The sequence below is a fragment of the Enhydra lutris genome, unplaced genomic scaffold, assembly GCF_002288905.1.
Source record: "Enhydra lutris kenyoni isolate GAN:26980312 unplaced genomic scaffold, ASM228890v2 scaffoldscaffold64, whole genome shotgun sequence".
Lineage (NCBI taxonomy): Eukaryota > Metazoa > Chordata > Mammalia > Carnivora > Mustelidae > Enhydra > Enhydra lutris.
The window spans coordinates 7883046-7907816 of record NW_019154148.1 but is presented as its reverse complement, the minus strand read 5'-3'; the positions used below and the strand labels follow the sequence as shown (position 1 = coordinate 7907816).

The following is a 24771-nucleotide window of genomic DNA, read 5'->3' as shown; positions in this document are numbered from 1 at the left end:
GCTCTGCCTACTTGTGATCTCTCTCCCTCTGTCAAATAAATAAATAAAATCTTAAAAAAAAAAAAAAAGATTCTCCCTCTCCCTCTGCTCATCCACCACCCCACCCTCTACTTGTGCTTTCTGTTTTTTATTTAAAAAAAATTTTTTTTAATAAAAAAATAAAAGGACTCTGAAAATCTTTTTTTTTTTTTAAGTTGGTTCCATGCCTAGCGTGGAGCCCAGTCTGAGGCTTGAACTCATAACCCCAGGATCATGATCAGGGCTGAGCTCAAGAGTTGGACACTTAACTGACTGGACCAACCCAGACTCCCCTTAGGGATTTTGAGATGGGAAGAGCCTGATTATCCAGGTGCATCCAGTGTAATCACAGTGATCCCTGTTAGGACCCCAGAGGAGTCACAGTCAGAAGAGGACAAGGTAGTGACATGAGGACAGAAAGAGACTGAAGTCATAGACGGATGAAAGGGCCCCAAGCCAAGGAACGCAGGCTGCCACCCAAAAATGCAAACAAGGCCTGGAAACAGATTTCCCCCGAGAACTTCCAGAAAGAACCAGCCATGCTAAGAACTTGACCTTAAGCCAGTGAAACTGATTTCAGCCTCTGGACCTTCAGAACTGCAGGAGAAGACATTTACGTGGTTTTAAGCCACTGTATTTGTGGCAAGTTGTTACAGGAGCAATAGGAAACTAATACAGTGGTGAAAAATTAAAGACCACCTATAAATCTATTAATGAAGAAATGGATAAGAAAATGATAGGACCCTGATTCCATAAAATGGTTTATATATATATAAATACAACAATTAAATAGAATGAGGTAAATCTTGGAATTTGACCTTGATACACTGTTGATTCATATGAAAAGTCGAGCTGCAAAACAATCCATAGTTGTTGAAAAATTATCTATCCATCCATCCATCCATCCATCCATCCATCCATCCAGATACATTTGGAAGACTACAACCAGCTGGCCACCCTCATTATTCTTTCATGTTTGTGGAGGGGCAGAAAAGAAATCTTTTGTTTATTACTCTGTACTCTTACATTGTTTAACAGGCTGTGTGAATTTGTTTTGAAATGTTTTTGATTCATTGTAGTTTGTGCATTGAGTTTTCAGCTCTACCTCTTTGCATTCGTAGTGGTTGCTCTGAGAATTATAATATACCTTCTTAGTTTATGGTCTAGTTTGGGGTAACATTTGATTTCACATAGAATGCAAGAACCGTGCGAGTATATGGGAATTTCCACTACCCCTTCCTCATGCTGTCCTTGTTAGAAAGATGCTCTCACTTTGGGCAGTTGACAGGATTCACCAGACCTCACCAGGCACACTCAGGGATGCAATGGCTACAGTGCAACAATACAGAGTGCACTGAGGCCCCGGAGGACTGAGAGGTGTTCCATGTGCAATCTCCCTTTATTTGCACACACGGATGAGGCCGTGTCCTTGGATTTTATAGAAGGAATTTTGATTTGGGAGAGCTCAGAGGGGAAACTCTGAGCAGGGGCCTTTTGTGTATCAAGGAAGGCTTGTCAAACCATGTAGGCCAGCTGTCAACGGTCAGTGAAGAAGATGACCCTGGGGTTATCAGCATCCACTGCCTTTATTGTGCCCAGGGTCAAAAATAATCCACTCAGGCATACGCAGAGATAAAGACAGAGCTTTTCCGGTCCAGACACAAATGTACTCTAGATCCACGGCTGTCATATGCACTGTATCCCACTACATTATAAACCCCATCATTCAGCATATTTTTGCTCTAAACGATAGTAGACATTTTAAAGAAACTGAGAGGGAAAAGTATGCCTATATTTATATTTATAGCCTCCATTTCTAAAGCTCTTCACTTCCTTGCCAAGATGAGAGCTCCCATCTGGCATTATTTCCTTTCAGCCTGAAGAACTTCCCTCCCTCTTCATTCTTAAAGGCTACTTTTGTTGGTTATAGAATTCTGGGTTGAAGTTTTCTTTCTTTCTCTCACATAAAATGTCATTCTATTGTTTCTGATGAGAAGCATTTAGGCACTGATGCTCTGTATTTCGTATGATCATCTTATTCTGTTTGCTTCCAAATCTTTGGTTTTCAGTAAATAAGTGGCCAAAAAATGAAAAAACCTGGCTCTGGGTTCCAAAGACCCTCCTCTCCAGCTTCCCTTAGCTACGACCAAGCTCATGGGTATGGGAGAGCTCAGTGAAGAGCCCTCCCTCTGGGCAGAGAGCAGCCCGGTCATTGCTAGATATTGCTTTGCACTGAGTTTTGCTGCTTTTTACATTCTGGTTTCCTGAAACACCCATCTCCTTGTCATTCGAGAATCAAAGCAAAGCCTAACCTAGTGGCAAGAGGCATACCAAATTTGGCAGTCCTAAAATAATGCTGTTGCTGTTTATGATGATAAAGAACAGCAGTAAGAGCCAGCATTTACTGAGAATTAATATGCACCATGCACTGGTCTCAGCATTTTACATATACTTTCTTGGAGCCTAACGTTAACTGTATAGGTGGCCTTATTTGGGGTCAAGGCTAGCTGGGAGACCTTGGTCAAGTTATTTGCTTCTCTGTGCCTCAGCTTCCTCACCTGTAAAATGAAAATATTCAGTCCTCCTGAACAGATCAAACAAGGTTTGATCATTTTATTAATTTGACCATTTTATTAATTCTGCTTACAAATGAGGAAATGATGCACAAATAACTTGCCAAGGTCACATCCCTAGCTTGGTTATGAATTTAGGAACTCAAGTTCCAGGGTCCACATTTGTAACCTGTAAACTAACACTCTTTGGGGGAAAGCAGCCAGTGAAAACAGAGGCTTTGGGGATGGCAGAGCAGAAAATCCACAGAAGGAACAGGAGCTGGCACTGGGGGAAAGCTGTGACCTCCATGTGGGAAAAACTCCCTAAAAGTTAGGGAATGACAGACTGTCTTTAGGGAAAAGCTCCAGCCCCTGAGGCTGTTTCCCAAATCTGCTCAGAGATTTGGGAAAGATCTTCAGAAGGTTAAGGTAATGAAAATGGATGTCAAAAGGGCAAAGAGCAAGAAGAGCCCAAGAGGGGAGACAGGGGACAAGATTTAGAGACAGAAACATCAGTCGGGTCCAGAAGGAGGACATGTAGATAGTATGCCATCAGAGCTATGCCTGACATAGGACTCCCAGCCCTCTGTCCTCTCCAGGGCTGGCCTTAGGGCCCAAGCTCAGCTGGGCTCCTTCCGGGATGCCCACCACCAGCAGCCCTGGCCTTCAGTACCAGCTCGAAATGACCCCACACCCAGGATCTCTTCCTGATTCTTCTTGGACACTGAATCATTTCCTAAGGTCAATGCCAAGAACTCCCTGAAGACAGAAATACTGCCTTTCCTCTTTGTAACTCCCGTGCTCTGCATAGCATCCCATGCATAGTCGGTTTCTCAACAAATGTTCGCTGAGGGTGTCTTTGCTCCTTCCATGTCTTTGCCCCAAGTGAGACTATATCCTCTGTGAGGACAAAGACCGTCTAATATGCAATACTGCGCACCAAGTGTTTATTGTAGCCAGAAGCGTGTATTCAGAGCTGACTCAATCCTGGGTCATCAAATGAGGTTAGGGTGAATTAAGAGTGACCTGGGGACAGAGGAGGCACATTCCTCAGCACTGCCTCCATGAATCCTGCATCCTGGGGAAAACTTACAAAGCTCTAGATTCCCCCCCACCGCCCCAGTTTTCTCTGGAGAGAAAAGTACCCAGACAAAGAATGGAAACACCTCCACCATCTCTAAACCCAGAAAACAATTTATGAAAAAGACAAACTTCACTTACAGTCACCTCAGTGGGCAGCAAATCCATGGCCATTCTTTCCTTCTCAGTTTTCCTATCGAGGGAGTGCAGACCGCTGACAGGGTAGGTCTGGAGAGGAACAGGTGTCGTGAGGAACTCTGGTGTGAAGGGATGGCTGGGAGAGAGGAAGTTCCAACCACCCGTAATGTCTACCGGGTTCCAACAAAGCCACAGCACATCAAAGATGCAGACCAAGTAAAACGCATGCTTACCAAGCCAATGAAGCTCTAAGACAACTCACCCATCTCCATCTCCCTGTATTAACGATATTCTAATTGTTGTAAGGTGATGCTATACTGTCACCTAAGGTCTACTAGCTGTGACTCACCAGCCTGCAACTTTCCCTAGCTACCTGGAGGCCTTAGGAAGCCTTAAACCGTGCACCCTGTAAAACCCACAATGAACATGAATTTCCCTGGCTGCCACTTCCAAACACAGGCAGCCAATCCTCAGTCAGCCTGCCCCACCTAGCACTTTCCTTCCAGAAAAAGCCACAGTAAAGGCACTTGTCCACATCTGCCTTGTCTCTGCCTCATGACCCACCCAGGTGCTTTCCCTGAGTGGCCTCTGCCTGGAGTGCTGCATGGGTCCCGGATACAACACAACCTGCAAACCTTCCTTGCCCCACCCCCACCCCTGCCTGTGGCCGGACCTTGCCGCACCCACAGGAATGTGTTTAAAACGCTCCCTCTGGCAGGGATGCACCCCAGATTGTTGCTTGGCAGCCCCTCCTAATCACATTCCACAGGGGTCTCCTGGGAGCGCACCCAGGTGGAAACAGCCCTGCTTCTAACACACAAACCCCACCCTGGGAGGATACAGGAAAAGGGTGCGTGGAACAGCCAGACCAGTGTCAGAGGAGGGCCCCGCCACAGCTGCCGCACTGGCCGCCTGGGTTTGCCTGAGGGCTCTTCGGGGAGCAGCACCCGGCATGAGAGCTCGGCTAGCTGAGTGTGGGGTGTCATCTGGGGCGGGGGCGCCTCAGCCAGGTTGGGAAAGCTGCTGTAGGAGTAACCGCAGACACTCCAAGATGCACACCTCCTCCGCACCAGAATCCGGGGTGCTTGGCATGTACTCTTTCTAAACCTCACCAGGACTCTAAAAAGTATTGCTACCCTATTTTACAGATGCCAGGGAGGCTGAGAATTTAGGCAGTCGGAGCGACCTGCCCAAGAAACAAAAATGGTAAGTAACAGGGGCAGGAAGGGAATCCTTGTTCGGGCCCAGGGCCCTCGCTAAATGTGGCAAATTAGCAGGCCACTCTGCCCGTTTCTCCGTCTGTAAACTGGGGACAGCGCGCAGCCACTTTTCAGGGCATAAATCCCGAAGGATGAAATGAGTTCATTCATCCAAAGCGCCGGCCCAATGCCGGGCACACCGGGCACACCGCGTGCTCGCGCTCGGCGGGCACGAGCTATTGTTTTTCCATCCCAGAGAAGTCTCCGAGAAGACAGCCCCCCCACCCCCGACCCCCGCCCGCAGCAGTCCGGGGACGCTCCAGCTCACCTGGCAGGGCGCTCCCTCCCCGCGCGTCTCCCGCGGACCTGCGACGCCCGCAACGCACCGCCGCGGGGGCCGCGGGGACTAGCCCCTGACCCACGGGCCGCGCCGCGTCTCCCGGGGCCCGCGCGCGGCCCCGCGCGTCTCCGCGCCCCCCAACCCAACACCGCGCCCCCCACCCAGCCCGGTACAGGCGCTGGCTCCACCGCCGCGCGGAAGAGGCCTCCGGCAGATCTCCGCCCCAGACAGGCCGCCACAGAGCAGTCGGGGTCGCCTCCGCCACCGGCCCGAGAAAGGCCTGGAGCCGTCCCGCAACCCCGCGAAGCCCCGGGACTACCACTCCCGGCATGCCTCGGCCGCGCGCGGACTACATTTCCCAGAAGGCGGCCGGGCGAGCCCCGGGAGATGCCCTTTCCCTCCCGCTGCGAGGTCACGGGACCCGCTGTCCGTCCCCCCACCCCACCCCACCCTCCGCTCCGGGAGGTCCGCGGCAGCGCGAGGGTGCGCTGGCGAGTAAGGCGGACGGTCTCCTCCCGGTGCTGCCTGGCTGCATCCGCCCGGGGGCTTATTGTGCTAGACCGGCAAGGTAATTTGAAAAAGCAAAACCCGAATTTAGACGCCTTTAGAAGGATCCGTGCGCCATGGCCCCCCACCAGGTAGTTACGATAATTTTTATTTTAATGCCTACCATACTCAGAAGGTGATGAATGCATAGCTACAGTTTAAGAAGCCAATACGCACATACCCAACACTTTGCTTAAAAAGGTATTTGAGCAGAATTTCTGAAGCCCTGTCCGCAATGCTCTCCTGTCATTTGTCTAAATTGTGCTAAGGATTTACCTTGCTTAGCTTGATGGTATTATATTCCACAATAAGTGTTTATTTTTGCAAGGGTTTTGATCTTTATATAGATGGAATCTGCTGTGACATATGCTCAACTTGACCGCTGTTTGAAAAAAAAAAATCAAGCGAGTGTATTTTAAAGATCTTATTGCTTTATTCAGTGATTCTTGAACCAGGTAGCATCCTAGCAGGTAGGAAGGAACTCCAAGAAGTACGTGCGACCCTTTTATAGGCAGAAGGGAGCAGGAACAAGGAAAGTATTTTAGGCAAAAAGTGGATTGCTTATTGCAAGGTTAGTTTACCTACAGAAGATGGCAAAGATTTATCAGGCAGATTACCTAACTAATGATGATCACCCAGCTCCTGGGTGGCTGGTTTAAGATTACATATCTGGAGGAGCTGAAACTCTAAGTCTTTGTTTGGTGAAGGGGGAACTTAGCCTGAGAGATCACTCTTTGACAATTTTTAGATTCACCTATCTTGATACATGCGAAGTTCATCCATTATCACTACTGTATAAGATTCCACTATTCACTCATTCAACAACAATAAAAATCTTCAACACCTCTCTTGCTCCTGGCATTGTTCTAGATGCCAGAAATACAGGTTAAACAAAACTCTCAAAACCTCTGCATTCGTGCAGCTTAAATTCTCCAGAAGGAGAGGGAAGAAAGATGATAAACTAGAATAATAAATGGTATGTTTTTAGGGAGTGATGAGCGCTAATGAGAACAGGAAAGGGGGAACAGTAACCCTAGTTGGGGGGGGGGGATTACTGTTACTTATACAAAGTGTTTAAGAAACGTCCTACTGAGAAGGTGACATTGAAGAAAGATCTGCAGAGAGATAGTAAGCCCAGTTAAGGATCTGTGGGAAGGCTTTCTGGCAGGCTGAAAAGCAAATGCCCAGAGGTGGGAGCACTCCTGGCCTGCTGAAGACACATTAAGGAAGCAGGCAGAAAGAAGTACAGGCGAGATCAGAGGCAAGAGGACTAGAATGTGCAGGCTCTTACTGGTCATGGTCACTGGATCTTACTCTGGAAGAGAATGTTCTGAGCAGTGGAGATGTTAGAGTAGGCAGTTAGCGGTTAATAGGCTGCCGGATGTCAGCAAACGGGGGGTGGGGGGTAGTCAGGGTCAGCTATTGGGGGGTGTTAGAAACCTGTCTGGATAGCAGTACCCAAAACAAAGCCACCGGAAGCCGAATCAAAGCAGACAGGCCCAAGACAAAGAAGGCTGGAGACTCTGATCAGGTAAGGGAGAAAAGGCGAGAAACCCTGTTCCCAAGAAATCCCCTCCCCAAGTAATACATATTCCACCCTTAGTTAAGAACCGTCAGTAAAAGATGTAGAGGCCCGAACCCAGCTTCCCCTTGTGCTCCCCTGCTGTGGGGAGCATACTCTCACTCAAATAAACTTTCCCACTTACACTGCTCAACTGCGAGTCCCATCTCTCCTTGAATTCCTTCTTGCCACAGGACCAAGAGCCTCCTGCAGCATCCCAGCGGCAGGCAGGGCAGAGGCCTCAGGACTCCGGGTCTCCCTTGTCCATCCTCTGATGTCCATTTCTAAGTGATGACTTTGACTGCCATGCTGAGAGTTAACCAAAGGGTCAAAGGAAAGAGCTGAGAGACTGGGGCTAGCTTAGAAGTCCATGGTCCGTCCCTGGACAATGTGGAATAGAGCCCACTGGACCCGCTGGACTTGGGGACATGGGGTATACTGTGGAAAATGCCACCCAGATTCTACTGTGAACCTGAATGTTCTCAAAGAAACGTGCCATAAAATATTCATATCTTCTTGCCTTATATAAACCCCCATGGAAGTTTAAAGTGTATTAGAACATTCAAAAGGGATTGCAAATATTTAGGAAAAATAACCCAAGTGACCCAAGCAAAGAGATGCTTGAGCAAGATGGTGTTGGAACAGAGGGGTCCAAAGGGTAATTCCATTACAACCCTATAAATTTATGGAGCCATGAAAACCTACATTTTTTGTATACAATTTTTTATTGTATATAATTTGCTTAAAAGAAATTGAAATCTTGCCAGCTTGTTTTCTTTTGCTCATATCTTTAAGTAGGCTCCACTCCTAACATGGGACTTGAACTCATGACCCTGAGATCAAGAGCTGCATGCTCTTCCAACTGAGCCCATGTCTTTCCACTGAAACAGAGATCATGAAGCAAATGGTGATTATTACAGAGCAGCTTTTAGACCTCTTGCCACAGGCATGACAGTGGGTGTGTTCTGTCTTGAGCACAATGGCACACAGTAGGCACTTAAAGATAGAGAGAAATAAAAATGGGGAAGACATGATGTGTAGTTGTTTGGGAAGATAACCGAAATGTTTCTTTGGGTAGATGAGGTAGTGATGATGGTATAAACCTGAAACTCTCATCACAGCCTTTGGAAAAACAACAAAGGATACGGCAGAGGAAAGAGGTAGTGAAAGAGGCAGTAGTGTTCCTAAAATGGGTATAAAACCACCACCAGGAAGAGAAAGTACACTCTGTGTGTGAAAACAGCAAAACTGTACAGGTGTAGAAGGGAACGGAATATAAGTGCTTCAGAGTACATGCAGGATATTTAAACAACTCCTATAACTCGACAACAGAACAGTCTATTCCAAGCATGGGCAAAGGATTTGAACAGAACATTTCGCAACAAAAGATATAAAAATGGGCAAAAATCTTATAAAAGAGAGTTTCTACACCACTAGTCATCAGGGCAATGCAAATTATGACCAGCATGAGACACCACTTCACACCTTTGAGTGTGACTATTACGGAAGGAAGCCAGAAAATACCAAGTGTTGGCAGAGATGTAGAACCACCCGTATTGGAACTGGAACCTTCGCACGTTGCTGATGGCAATGTAAAATGGTGCAACCACAGTGGCAAAGAGTTTGGCTGTAATTACTCCTCATATGACTCCACAATCCCACTCTTAAGTATCTACCCAAGAGAAATGTCCACACAAACACTTGTACACAAACGTTCACAGAAGCATTGTTCCAGATCGCCAAAATGTGCAAACGACCCAAATGTCCATCAGCACATAAATGGATAAATAAAATGGGATGGATATTTACAATGGAACACTACTTAGCCTTAAAAAGGGAGGATACCCTGAGACCTGCTATAATGTGGATGAACCTTGAAGACATTATGCTAAGTGAAATCAGCCAGACACAGAAGGATAAATATATGATTCAACGTACGTAATCTAAAATAAGCAAATTCAGAGAGGCACAAGGAGAATAAGAGGTGACCGGGGCTGGCAGCAGGGAGTATGGGGGAATTACTGCTTAATGGGTGTGGAGCTTCTGTTTGAGGTGATGAAAGTTTCTGGAAATAGATTGTGGTGATGGTTACAAAATATTGTGAATATCCTCAATATCGCTAAATTGTACACTTAAACATGGTTATAGTGACAAGTCTTATAAATATTTTACTGCAGTTTTTAAAAAAAAAATACATGCAGGAGGTGAGGAGACATCCACAGAAAGATAATGCTTTATGCGGAGAATATTGTTAATGGAAAGACAGCGATGTGGAAGCCATGTATCAAGGGGGAAAGTAGCAAGAGGAGGAAACAGAAGATCCTGCAAGAAAAGAGAGAAAATCCCCCCAAATGTTTTTGACTCCACAATTCCTCTTCCAACCCCTAAGTCATCCAGTCAAGAAATCATATGTTGCTACATAGACAGAAGTAGGGTTACGCAACTTACAGATTTTAGATACGGACTCAAGCCTGCGACAGAAAGGACACAGAAACGAGCTTGCAGGGGCTCTCGAGGCCAAGTCTGGGACAATTTCAGCATCAACATACACAAAGATATTAGCAGATTACAGTCCATTAAATAAAATAAGAAACCATGCTTCCAGTCATAAGAACAGAAGATAAAACACTTGCCTAAAGTGGAAGGCCAATTAATAAAGGTATAAGAAATGACGGTATTATGAGATCTCTATGTGGAAACCATTGTGATGATAATAAAGCCAGTGTCATCTATAGATTCTAAAACTGGCGGAGGTGAGATTTTCTAGTACAGGTGCACATGCATACACTAATCGGATCGCCTGTCAAGATACTAATGACTGTGAAGAGAAAAACAGTGACTTTAGAGTGGGAAACCAGGCAGACAACCTCAACCAAAGTGAGGCTAAAATTAGCAACATCACAAGACTCCCAATGTGATAAGACCATGAACTGAGAATACAATATTGCTTTGGTAGTTTTCTTACCAAAAAAGCACAGCATAACCCTAACCATGCGGAAAACACTGGACAAAGCCAATGGAGGGGACAGTCTAGGGGAAAAGAAATGGGCCTATTCATTTCACAGAGCTCCTCATGAGAAAATGGGTTTGGTAAGAGAAGGGCCCTACCCACCTGGAAGGTGGACATTTTAAATAATTTAATTACTATGAACACTATAAATTCAATGTATCAGGCATGTCAACTCTATTATAAAAAGTAGAACATATTCCTTTTTCAGGTTGCTTTGAAAATGGCCCATTAGAAAGGTATAAAAATGGATAGTGTTCTCTTCTGCCTAGTCCTCTTATGCACATTTTTTTACTTTAGTATGTGTTTCCTGACTTGGGATAGGAACCATCTCTCTTCATCTGGTGATCTAGGGAGATGAATGAGAAGGGAAAGTATAAACAGGAAAGGGAGGTGTTCATAGTTTTGTTGAGGAGGCATGTTTAAATTCAGTAGTGGCCAGAAGAATGTTATGACCTTGGGCGCACAGTTGGTTGAGCACCTGACTCTGGGTTTCAGCTCAGGTCATGATCTCAGGGGATTGAGCCTCGAGTCAGGCTCCTTGCTGAGCATGGAGTCTGCTTGAGATTCTCCCTCTCACTCTGCCCCTCCCTCTGCTCTCTTTACTCTCTTCTAAAATAAATAGATTTTTTTTTTTTAAAGTTATGACCTTGAAATGGCCCTTGAATACAACCTCTTAAACTTGATGTGCACTTCACCTAGGGTGATCAGGCAGTAAGATCTGTTTTATCCTACTTTAAATGACCCAGTATAGAGTTGGGGCAAAAAACTCTATTTAATCATTTTTACTGATATACACACTGGCCTTCCTCCTGATCCTCATTCTGGCTGGCCTGGGTAACCTCTTCCTGGGAAGGCAGGCTCTCTCAGGCATCAGGCAAGCTGAGGAACCCCAGGCTCCTCCCCAAGTCACTTCCTTGCCTCACAGCCAGAGATAATCACCATCCTGAATTGTGTGTGTGTATGGTAGCTAGTCTCCAAATATCGTCTCGATGAACCATAACCCTGCTATTTACATCCTTGTATCACCTTCTCCCCTTGAATCCGGACCACATCTATAAACCATTTTTCACCAAGAGAATACAGAATTGATGTCCTATGACTTCCAAAGCTGAGTTCTAAGATCGGCACTTTCAATGTAGATCCTTTAGGGTGCTGGCTCTGGGGACACTGCCTCTCAGGAGCAGGCACCCTTCTGTGCGAAGCCCAACTGGGGTCTCAGCAGCAGACAGCATTGCGTGTCAGCCACCCTGGACACCAAGCCCAGGTGAGTGGCAGCTGCTTTCTGACTGCAAATGCATTAAAGACGCCAAGTAGGAACTGCCCAACTGAACCCAGATATGGAACCAACAGTACTAAAAAATTGTTGCTTTAAGCCATTAAATTTGCCACAGATAGCTAGACTATCTTATCTTTCAGTCACTTGCTATTTTTAGTATCTTTACTATATGTATAAATCACTTAAAATTAATTTAATATCGCAGAACTTGTTATTATACCATATGTTGTTTCCTATGACTTTTGAAAAGTCAACAGGCCTTTAAATTCATCAGTTTGCTTATAGCTTTGGTTCACTTATTCTCACTGCTGCTCTACATTATTAATATTTCAAAATTATTCATTTTCCTATTAACAGACATTCAGACTACTTCCAAACATCAGTGTCTACGATCAGTGCTGCTAAGAATATCTTTATACATGTCTCTTGCCACTCATATACACACATTTATCTATCATATGTACATAGGAGTGGGACTTCTGTGTTTGATGACATGCACAAGTTCAACTTTACAGGATGCCAATGGTCTATATCAATTTACACTCCCACTAGTGGAGAATGGATTCCAGTTATTCCACATACGTTCCAAAACTCAGTAATGTCACACATCTTCATTTTTACTCATCTTAAAAAAAAAATCATAAAATTTGGGGTGCCTGGCTTGCTTAGTCAATGAAGTGTGTGACTCTTGATCATGGAATTGTGAGTTCAAGCCCCACATTGGATACAGAGCCTACTAAAAAACAAAACAAAACAAAAATTAAAAAATAAAATAAGATCTATTTAAAAAGTCATAAAATTTCATAAAATCCTCTCTGTGGGGGCGCCTGGGTGGCTCAGTGGGTTAAGCTGCTGCCTTTGGCTCAGGTCATGATCTCGGGGTCCTGGGATCGAGCCCCGCATCGGGCTCGCTGCTCAGCAGGGAGCCTGCTTCCTCCTCTCTCTCTGCCTGCCTCTCTGCCTACTTGTGATCTCTCTCTCTGTCAAATAAATAAAATCTTAAAAAAAAATCCTCTCTGTGATCCTAATTTCCATTTTTAAGCACTTTTCATGTTTTTAGAAATCTCTATTTCCTCTTCTGTGAAAGAAGTAGTCATGTATTCAGAACACTTTTTTTCCTACAAGGTTGTCTTTTTCTTTTTTTAAGTTGATTTGTATAAAGTATTTAAACCTTCCAGACAATAAGTGTTTGTCAAAAAATGTGGAGAGATCTATTTTATGTCTTTTCAATTCCATTTTCGTATATTTTGATAACCAGGTGTTTTTTTTTAATGTGAGCAAATATAGAAAAAGATTTCATGGCTTATTTGTATTCTGCTTTAAAAAAATCCTTCCTTATTGTGAGGTCATAAAGTTATTCTTTACATCTTCTTCCAAAAGGTATACAATTTTGTCTTTCACAGAATTCTTTTTGTGGTGAGGGTAGGCATCCAACTTTTCTTCTATGTGGATGAAATGTTTTTCTCAGAGCCATTATTCATTATTGAATAATTTGTTATTTTTCTATACTGCTCCTGTCATATGACTACTTCTAATAGTTTAACATTTTTTTACTGCAGGTTTTTGGTAAATACCCTTTTACCAGGCTAAGTAAACTTTCCACTGCTTACTAAGTTTTTACAATGAATGGGTGCTGAGTGTTTTGGTTGCTTTGTCAGCCCTGAGATGAAGGTATGGATTTTGTACCTTTAACCTGCTCCAGTAGTACACAGCAACTGTTAAGTTTCCTAATGCTAAGTAACCCACCCATTCCCATGAAAAATTTCCATTTATCATGATGTATGAACTATGCTGAGGTACTGCTGGATTACATTTGCTTTGTTTAGTAGGATTTTTACATTTTTGTTCCTGGATGATACGGCCCTGTGTTTTTTTTTTTTTTCTTTCTTGTACTTTCCTTGTCAGATCTTGGTACCGGATTATATTGGAATCATTGTGCTTGCACACGATCACCTCTGGATGATCCCACATCAGACTCAAATAGCCTGTCACCTGCAAGTTTGAGAGACCTCAATGTAAAAATAACTGGGCCTGATATTTTCTTTGTGTAACTTTATTCAGATTTATTTGGGGGGATTATTTTTAGGACTATACTGTTACTGGGAGGTATGATGATCTAAACATGTGCCCCTTCAAAATTCTTGTTGAAACCCTAACCCCAGAGGTGATAGTATTAGGAGGTGGGGCCTTTGGGAAGTGACTATAATGAGGATGGAGGCTCATGAATTTGATTAGTGTCCTCCTAAGAGGCCTCAGAGCTCCCTCGCCCCTTCCACCATGTGAGGATCCAAGAAGGCGCTGGCTAGGAACCAGGAAGAGGATCCTCGCAAGAACAAACACACCCATGTAGGTGCCATGATCTTGGACTTCCCGGCCTCCAGAACTGTAAGAAATTAAATTTCAGTAGTTGAGAACCCACCCAGGCTGTGGTACTTTATCATGGCAACCTAACTGGACAAAGACAGGGAAGTTATGTTTTCCTAGAAATTTTCCCAGAAATTAGAGAATTTAAAAGAATGGTTGTGAGGAAAGAGGCACTGCAGTGGAAGATTACATGACTCAGAAAAGTCTGTTCCTCATGAGTCTGGAACAGTAAAACTGATTAGTTGGTCCCAGGAAGCAAACATTGAATTCAATGATTTTTGGCTTCAGCTCAGTCCCTACCCCCAATAGTACCTTTTCTGAGGTTATTTTTTTTTAACTCTTTGACAAAGAAAAAGAAACTAGTCCCCCCCCCCTTTTTTAAATAAAATAGGTAGTTTAGTCCTTAAGTGCTTGCCCACTCCAGTTGATACTGAACAACACTAGAGGTTGTTGCTTCTGTAAAGTTCAACAATTTTAGTTTGACTTGGGAGATAGCTGTTTTTACCTTGCCAGAATTATTATTCACATTTTAGAAATGCAGAAATGTGCTAACTTGAAGTATCTAACAGCCCATTTACTGAACTTAAGAGTCTGAATTTCTATCTTGTGGCCCTCAGAGTGTAGGAGGAAGCGAAAGTTACCTGGTTCACTTTACCTCAGCTAGGATGAATGGTGATCCACATTCTTCCTGGGCCTTCCTGGATGGTAACCGGAGAGCTTAATGAAGGAGGCACAGCCTGGGTGCCAAGAGGCACACTCCCATCTTATACTGTAAGATCATCACTCACATTTATCAGTGGAGTAACTCGCAAAAGCAATAGTTGTCTGAATAACCTTTAATTCTCAACCTCACGCAGCAAAGGTAATCACTTTGTGATAAAACCAAGTGAAATACCATGCATTTTGTGATTTAAAATAAAGTGGCTTTAGATCTGCTTCAGAGCTGGGAACAAGTTGTTAAGGAGAAAACACAGGACCATGTGCCTACAGAGTTTACAGAGTGATTTTCTTTTCAGGTAAATGGCTTGGAAAGCAAAGAAGAAATAACCCCAAAAGTTTTCACAACCACCAAGTACACGTTTTGCCTTTAAACTATTAACATATTTTAGCGACAGTGAGGTAGCTACAGGTCACCTGCTTATATTTCTTCTCCAAAACATTCTTCTTAGTATAACTGGCTTGCATAACACTCAAATGTCATTTCAAAAAATAGATTCCTAGATTAATCTAAAGTCTGGATTTTATGGCTGCACTTTTACATAAATCAACAGGCTTCCCAGTGATGCTTGTGAAAGCTGGGGGCTCTTATCACACGTCACCAGGGACAAGATAAAAGAATCTTACACATTCTCAATCTTATAGCCATGATAACTTAAAAACTATGAAAACATTTCATAGTAGCTTTCCTAATACACTTAACGTTACCTGCATCATGAAGTCTCTGATGTCTGAGGAGGTCTACATTCTGAAGTTTAACTCACAATTAACTACTCTTCATCACTTTCTGCCCAGGACGAGTTTTTTGAAATTGAGTATGAAATGAACTTCAGTTGGAAGACTTTCCACATGTGTTTTATTCATAGTTTTTCTCCAGTGTGAGTCCTCTGATGATTGGTAAGGGATGAGCTCTGACTAAAAGCCTTCCCACATTCTTTACATTTATAAGGCTTTTCTCCTGTATGAATCCTCATATGTGTCATAAGGGATGAACTTTGTCGGAAGGCTTTCCCACATACTTTACAGTTAAAGGGTTTCTCTCCAGTGTGAATTCTCTGGTGCTGAATGAGAGCTGAGCTTTGGTTGAAAGCTTTTTCACAGTCGTTACATTTATAAGGTTTCTCTCCAGTGTGAATTTTCCGATGAGTATTAACTGCTGAGTGGGAACTGAAAGCTTTTCCACATTCTTTACAGTTATACGGTTTCTCTCCAGTATGGATTCTGTTGTGTATATTAAGCCGGGAAATCCAGGAGAAGGCCTTCCCACATTCATTGCATTTATAGGGTTTTTCTCCTGTATGAATTCTTTGATGCTGTATCAGAGCAGAGCTTTGGCTGAAGGCTTTCCCACATTCTTTACATGCATAAGGTTTCTCCCCAGTGTGAATTCTCTGATGTATGATAAGGGCTGAGTGGTAACTGAATACTTTCCCACACTCATTACAATTAAAGGGTTTCTCTCCAGTATGAATTCTATGGTGTCTACTTAGCCGCGATATTGAAGTAAAGGCTTTCCCACACTGACTACATTCATAGGGTTTCTCTCCAGTATGAATCCTGTGATGCTGAATAAGAGAAGAGCACTGGCTAAAGGCTCTCCCACACTCGTTACATTTATAGGGCTTTTCTCCAGTATGAATTCGTTGGTGATTATTCAGGGATGAGCTTCCTTTAAATGTTTTGCCACACTCGTTACATTTATAGGGTCTCTCTCCAGTATGCATCCTCTGATGTCCAATGAGAGATGTGGTGAAACTGAAGGCTTTCCCACATTCGCCACAGATGTAAGGTTTCTCTCCTGTGTGAACTCTCAGGTGCTGAGTGAGAGAAGAGCTTTGGCTGAAAGCTTTCCGACATTCCTTGCATTTGTAGAGCTTCTCTCCAGTGTGGATTCTCTGGTGTTTACTCAGGGAAGAACTGTGGAGGAAGATTTTCCCACAGATGTTACATTTGTAACATCTGCGCACCGTGTTGACTCCCAATTGTTTAAACAGAACTGAATACTGCTGGGAATGGGGTTTCCTTCCTCTGGAAACAAGTCTGGGTTTTCTAATAAGGGGTGATTTCAGACTGAGATTCTTCCCAAGCTCAATACTCGTAAAGCTCCTCTCCCTCATGTAGGTGTTTTTGATGGTGACTAAGACTTTCCTGAAAGGTTTGTTCTTTTTGCCTTGTTGCTTCTCTAGCTTATCCTCATTTATGTAGGCTTTCCCCAACTTGAAGTCAAAAGGACCGTCCCCTAGGAGTTTATTCATTACTTCCTGATTTTCTTCTTCAGAAACTGTAGTTTCAAATAAGCGTTCCCATCCTAAAATAAACAAAACAGGTAAGTCTCCCTTGCACTAAGAATAAAGAAAAGTGATACCAAAATATACAAGGATTGCTAACAAATACGTCCTGGATGTTTAAGAAAGGATGGGGAGAAAGAAGGGCAAGAGAAAGCAGCAGCATGGGAGACATGCCTGGGTGGAGAGGTCTGCAGAAAGCTGTATGTGGGTGAGCTCCAAGGAAAGCTCCTCCGACAAGGGCAGCCAGGCCTGCTCTAGGAACAAAGCTGGGGTCAGCAGGGGACAGAGCACTTCTGAGTTCAGTGGGTTGTGTTACTCCTCAGCTCCCTTTCCTGTGTCAGTCACTGGTGCACTCAAGGTAAATCCACGAGGAAACTGCAGAGGGGCTATAAGTGAAAACTGCTGTTGTGGAACTCCTCTGAGTGCCGTATGTGGTGTTGTGATGGACATTTCCTCGCTCTTTCAAGCAATTCTTTACTGAGTAGCCACCATGCAAAGGTCAAGAACAGAAGTATGTGGAACATATCAGGCAGGAATCCAGTTTTCACAAGGGTTTACATTCTAGCAGCAGGGTACTGACCGTGACCCAGCGATGAAATAAACTAGGGATGATGAGTCCTGGGGGTGATGAGAATGAGGAAAACAAAAACAAGGTGATGTGCAGTATGAGTAAATGAGCTGACATTTTAAACTGGGTGATAAGAAAGTAGAATTCAAGATGGGCTCTCAATAATGAGAGATGGCCGTGCAAAAACGTGGGTATAAATATGATTCTGGTCAGAAAGAATGTAAGGTGAGAGTCAGCTTCAAGTTGTCCAGGAACCCAGATTCATCCAGTGTGGCCTGAGCAAGAGGGAACAAGACAGTGTTAGGAGGTGAGGAAAAGAAGTACGCAGGAGCCATATCACGCAGGCGATAATGGAAGACATTTGGAATTTCTTCAGAGGATCACTGTGGGCTAGGAGGGACAGGACAGTTTTGTTTAAAGAGGATCACGGTGGAGGTGCAACAAATGTGCTGTCACTGGCAGTGGGGGGTTAACAAGGGCAGAGGTAGAGCAGCCACTCCGGAGACTGGATGGAGGCGACTAGTATGGCAGTGGAAGGGGGCACATTTGGGATGCTCTGAAGGCAGAGATGACAAGAGTACGTATATCCTGAGTACGTGAAAGAGAGGACTGAAGGATGATATCCAGCTTCTAGCCTGCGCAGCTCGATGGGAAACTGGCACCATGTAATGATATGGGGAACCTTGGGGGAAGAGGACACTCTTGAGAATAATTTCCAGTCTGCTTTTGATCACTTGGAATACAGTGCAAGGAATGGTTTTACTGCTTCATAAAGAATGAATGTATTTTCTTAAACAGTTTTTATTTTCTTAACTGAAAAAGAGATATATAATCATTGTAAGAAAAATAAAGAAAATACAGAAAACTATAAATACGAAAATCAAGTTTACCACGATTGTATATATACACAACACACAAATATAACCATTGCTAGATGTGGAATTTAGCTCACCAGGATTTTTCTGGATCTTAGAAGACACTTTCATTTGAAAAATAAAAATGGGTTGAAACTACACTTCCCCCTACCTACTCTTCACTTAAAAAAATTGTAGGCTTCTCTCCATAGCAACAAATGAAGGTTGACACCATCACTTTTTTTTTTACACCATCATTTTAATGGCAATGTAAGATTTCAAAGCACAAACATAATTGTAATTTAATAAATCCCCTTCTAAGAGTCACTTAGCTTTCTTCTCCTCAGTGATACCTCATGTTATTAACATTCTTTATACCACCATTGCAACTCTGCACAATTATTTCCTTAAGATAAATTTCCAAACCTAGAATTGATTTTAATAAAGCCAGACCATCCTGCAGAAAAACTACACCCATCAAAATCCCTCGAAAGATACTCAGGTATCACTCGGAACAACAGGAAAACACTGGATATGTATTTCTTAATTTGGGGTAATATAATAAGGGGAAAATGGCTTCTCATTGCTTTATTTTGTAATTCATTGATTATAATGAAGTTGAATAGTTTTTCAAAGAATCCTGGGTGGATTTTCAAATTCATATTCCTTTATTTTTTTTTAAAGATTTTATTTATTTATTTGACAGAGATCACAAGTAGGCAGAAAGGCAGACAGAGAAAGAGAGAGAAGCAGGCTCCCCACTGAGCAGAGAGCCCAATGTGGGGCTCGATCCCAGGACCCTGGGACCATGACCTGAGCCGAAGGCAGAGGCTTTAACCCACTGAGCCACCCAGGTGACCTCCTTGATTTTTTTAATGGTAATACTCATGCCTTTGTACTATAATTATTTCTTCTCTGGACCTTTTCTGTTTCTCTTTATATTATGCCTTTGTACTCCAGAGCCACTACAGCAATCTTAATAGTAGGAAAAAACTAGAAATTAAAATTTCTGGAAGATTATTTAATAAAATATGGCTTAATAATACAATAGAGCTCTTTCAGAAAGATACGCCTCTATTTAACAAGGGCTGAAGAGCTGAAGTACATTCACAATTTAAAATAGGTTTGAGAGGGGCACCTGGGTGGCTCAGTGGGTTAAGTCTCCTTCTTTGGCTCAGGTCACGATTTCAGGGTCCTGGGATCAAGCCCCGCATCGGGCTCTCTGCTCGGCGGGGAGCCTGCTTCCTCCTCTCTCTCTGCCTGCCTCTCTGCCTACTTGTGATCTCTCTCTGTGTCAAATAAATGAATAAAATCTTTAAAAAAAAAATAGGTTTGAGAACAGTATGTAACATCAATCTCTCTCTCCGTGTGTCTCTCTCTCCCTCATGCACAAACACAATCACACTCAAATAGTCACAATCTGAGAGGATAAACAGTAAAATATCAACAAAGGTTCATCATGGTTGGTTGGCAAAATTTCAGGTCTCTTTAAAAAAAAAAAAAGATTCTGTTTATTTATTTGACACAGGGAGAGAGAGAGAGAGAGAGAGAGAGAGAGAGAATACAAGCAGAGGGAATGGCAGGCTGAGGGAGAGGGAGAAGAAGGCTCCCTGCCAAGCATGGGGCCCGACGCGAGGCTCGATCCCAGGACCCTGGGTTCACAACCTAAGCTTAACCGACTGAGCCACCCAGGCAGCCCTCTTTTTTTATTTTTTTTTTAACAATATTATGTATTCCTTCTATAAATTAAAAGTAGTTAATTTTTTTTCAACTGCTTGCAAAAGAAGAACACAGTCAATTTGGATACTAATGATTTCTTTACCAACCAGAAAGCTCAGAGCCAAATTCTAGATTCACCCAGGGCTACTATGCTGGCCCTTACCAGATACATTCACTTTCTAAGGTTCTGACCAAACTTTCTGCTTTATTTTATCATTATTCTTACAGTTAGCTTCCTTGGATTATTGGTAGAATGTGATAGAATATATGTTAGTATGTAGTAGGAAAAAAGATCCCTGAAGTGAAAAAAAGACTTGACTCTACAATGCAAAGGACCCTGTGATGCCGAATATCAGTATTAACCCCAAAACTCCTTGGTATTTGATACAACCTAATGAATCTTCTAAATTCCGAAGATAAAAAAAAAAATCCTGTAATATTCTAGACAGAAGATTAAAAAAAAAAAAGGACCAGATTTCTACACAGAAGACAGAGGAAAAAGAATTACGCTAACAGAGGACTTTTTATCAAGGACACTCAATACTCAGACACTAAAGTCAAGTGTGAAGGGAAAAAAAAAATTTGATGCCAGAATTCTAGATCCATAATTCTCACTGGAGAGGTAAAAGAATATTTTAGACAAGCACAAAAAGAGCACATGAACCTTTCTGAAAACATTATTCAAGAGAATATTCTAGTCACACCAAAGGGGGAAAGCTGAAGACAAAGCTAATGAATAGAAACACGGGACTGAGCTGACCCAGAAAACCTATGTCCTGCCATGGAGAGGAATAAATGACAATAAATGATAAGAAGCAAAGCTCAAAGGAGAGAGCCACCATCTGGTGCTAGAATCAAAACAAAACAGAACAAAAGCAAAGGTGGAAAAAAAATCCAAAATGACAATAACAGGAACAACAAAAACCAAAGACAAAGCAGAACAGCAAATGAGAGCTTAAGGACCCAGCAACCCAGAGGAGTTTTAGAGATTGAGAGATATATCCTAGCAGCCAGGGTCTGGAACGTATTATTTTGAATATTTTCACACAAAAGATTTAAGAGAATGCTGTATTGAACATCTGCAAACCTTCTGCATAAATTCTATTTATGACCATTTTGCTACCCCTGCCTTCTCACTCTCGTGTAGTATATAAATATGCATACATCTGTGTTTTCTCTTTAGCTGAACCATATATAATAATTTGCAAACCTAAAATGTCAAACAAAAACCCAAGCTGGAACAATGAGGGATGTACTGTATCGACAGAAGTTTGTTCAAACCAAAGGGACAATAATTTAAAATCATCAGTCCAAAAACTGAATGGGAGGTCCTCAGAGAGGGAGAAAAACCATGAGAGACTCTTAATTATAGGAAACAAACTGAGGGTTGCTAGAGGGGAGGGGGGTAAGGAATGGGCTAACTGGGTGATAGGTATTAAGGAGGGCATGGGATGTGATGAGCACGGGGTGTTATATAAGACCGATGAGGGGCACCCTAGTGGCCCAGTAAAGCCTCTGCCTTCGACTCGGGTCATGATCCCAGGGTCCTGGGATCGAGCCCCGAATCGGGCTCTCTGCTCAGCAGGGAGCCTGCTTCCTCTACTCTCTCTGCCTGACTCTCTGCCTACTTGGGATCTCTGTCTGTCAAATAAAAACTTTTTTAAAAGTTGGGGGGGGGGCACCTGGGTGGCTCAGTTGGTTAAGCCACTACCTTTGGCTCAGGTCATGATCCTGGAGTCCTGGGATTGAGTCCCACATCGGACTCCCTGCTCAGCAGAGAGTCTGCTTCTCCCACTGACCTCTCTCCTCTCATGCTCTCTCTCTCTCTCAAATAAATAAATAAAAAACTCTTTAAAAAAAAAAAAGAATTATAGTTTTAAAAATTAAAAAAAAAAAGACTGATGAATCACTGACCTCTACCTCTGAAACTAATGATGTACTGTATGTTGCCTAATTGAATTTAAGTAACAAAAATTAAAAAAAAAAAAAAAAAAGATCAGTCAGAAAAAGAGGAGAAGACAGGAGTCACAAACCTTTACGCATTATATAAGTGTTACCTTTTCTGCATTCACATTACAAAGGATACCGGAGACAAATGGGCCCTTCTTGGGAGAATTCAACTCTCCCTCTGAACCTGCTGTATCAGGGCTCAGGTAGATAGAGAGAGAGGATATGCCCTTCCCAGTCTTTCCCGCCTGGCCTGGCCCATTCAGGAGGGCCCTGGTCCATGTCTCCTGAGCAGTAGCACCCAGGAAGTGAGGAAATGCTCTGCCCACTTCCCAATCATTGTCACTCACCTACACATGGGCCTTGAGAAACTCCATTTTCCACCATCCAGGGGTCTTCCCCTTGCTGCAACTGGAAGATGACCTTTGGTTTGGAAAACAGGATTCCTGTTTGTGAGCAAGAAGAGAATGAGTCCGCTGTGCAGATATGAGCAGCCACCCTGGCACACAGATCCAGCCCCAGGGACTCCGGGGCAGAGGGACAGCTGAAGGAAGGAGACGTCTTTTCAGAGAGGGGCTTCAATTAGGCTTTTTGAAGACGGCCAGGAGGTGGTCTCAGGAAGAAAGTCAGGGCGCTGGCTGTGCATGCCTCTATTGGAACCTCTCAGGAGACCCAGAGGGATAGAGTGTCGAGCCAAAGAATGGCAAAAGCACACAAAGGCTGCCCATCACTGACTCTACCAACCTGAGGCCTTTCCTGGCAGCGGAGGGGATAGCGACTGCCACCCTGAGAGCCCACCTGCGGCTGAACATGACCAAGCCCTCCAAGTGTCCTCCTTGGGGAGGGCCCCACGAGGCTCCCCCCACAGATTCTCCATCATGAGGAAAGGTCCTTACCCAGCGAGACGAGGGTGCCGTAGTTCTCCAGCATCACCTCCCGGTACAGGGTTCTCTGTGTGGAGTCCAGGCGCAGCCACTCGTCCTGGCTGAAGAACACGGCCACGTCCCTGAATGTCACAGACTCCTGCAATGGCAAACCCGTTCCTGCTCACCCGGGACCAGACCCCCAAAGGGGCGGCTGAGCAGTCACCCTGTTGCCATGCAGGGCTACGAGCATCTCTAGGCAAGTCTCTGTCCTTTCCAAATGAACATACAGTTGCCCCCACTTCTGCAGGAGGGACTATGTTCTAAGAACCCCCCTCTCCAAGTCTAAAACTTGGAGAGTACTGTACCCTACATATACTGTTTTTTTCCTATAAATACAATCCTATGATAAAGTTTAATTTATAAATCAGGCAGAGTAAGAGATTAACAAGTCCTAACAGAACAATTACGACAATATGCTGTAGCAAAAATTATGTGACTGTGGTCTCTCCCTCTCAAAACACCTTACTGTGCTGTACTTACCCTTCTGCTTGTGATATCGTTACAGCTAGACCCCAAGACCTGATCTTGACTGCCCACCTGCTTGTGCTCACGGACCTGTATCCCACATTCTTCCTTGAGCTTTTCTTTCCAAGTTCTCTCTCAAGATGGAAAGTGAAACCGCCCCTCCAGCAGTAGCGACTTGGACAAGAGTCTCACTGACAAGCTCTCCAGCCAGCCCACACCACTCATACCAGTTTGAGCTAGAGTCCTGACTCACCTTGCACAGATGGGACCGTGGAGTGACCTCTAGAATGACTGACAATTACCTCCACCTCCTTAGGATACTACAATCTCCGCCCAAGGAGGACACAAGCCTTGTTTACATAACATACAACGTGTGTTCGGACGTGTTTCCTTAAGGCGCATGTGCAACCTTATGCCCACCTCCACATACAGTGACAAGGATCCCCTTTTTAAATATTCAGCTTAACCCGAAATAACAGGAACCCATCCACCCTGGCTTGGGGAGTCACGGCTTCAGAAGTTATTTGGCATGATCTTACATGCTGCAAATAAAGTTTCCCTGGCGCAACAGCTCACCTGGTGTAGTTTCTCTTGGTGGCTCACCCAGGAGTGTGAGAGGATAAAGTGCCCAGGAGTGTGAGGAGTGCCCAGGAGGGTAAAGTGCCTACATGAGGGGAAGTGAGGAGAATGACACAGGCTTGTGGTACAGTGTCTGGCTACTTCTGACCTTCTAAGGAGAGGCTGGAAGCAGGATCATCTGGTAACTGAAACCATCAATTCCCTGATGGATGCGGGGGGTGGGGGGGCAGGGGCTACTCTAAGTCTTTTCAAAGGCTCAGGAAGTCACTTCCCAGGCTCATAACTCTGGACCACTTCTGTGGAGGCCTGGAAGTCATCTTTGAATGTGCCAACCTCTCAGTCTCCTGGGAGTGGGCGGGCCTAACGGGTCACCTGACGAATGTCCAAACTGGGCTGTAGCCACTCAACATACAAGTGAGCCTTCTGTCTTGACAATCTCTTCGGGGGATGGCCTGTGATGCACGTGACATTCGGGCCGAGCACTTATTCAATGATAAAAGTGTTTTCTTTCTCTTCTGCTTCTGTGGAGAGGTTTTCTGGTTTGGGAGGAGATTGTGTTCTTAATTATATTTCTGTTAAGTGCCACAAAAGGGCCAAGAAGGGAAGAAAACACTGTGGACCAGA

General features: G+C 43.9%; 1 protein-coding gene across 2 annotated transcripts in view; it reads right to left on the bottom strand.

The window, feature by feature from the left end:
- The window catches only part of LOC111158900 (zinc finger protein 879), a 166379-nt gene that overhangs the window by 8027 nt on the left and 133581 nt on the right, over positions 1-24771 (bottom strand). The window contains exons 2-4 of one of the 2 annotated variants that reach the window (XM_022521220.1): positions 23074-23200; positions 22528-22623; positions 14917-17109 (exon numbers count right to left, since the gene is read on the bottom strand). In XM_022521220.1, the coding sequence (XP_022376928.1) occupies positions 15662-17109; positions 22528-22623; positions 23074-23200 (1671 nt within the window). In that variant the 3' untranslated portion in view covers positions 14917-15661. Of the gene's footprint in view, positions 1-14916; positions 17110-22527; positions 22624-23073; positions 23201-24771 lie in introns of those variants that run through there. The other variant, XM_022521219.1, reaches the window with a different exon arrangement.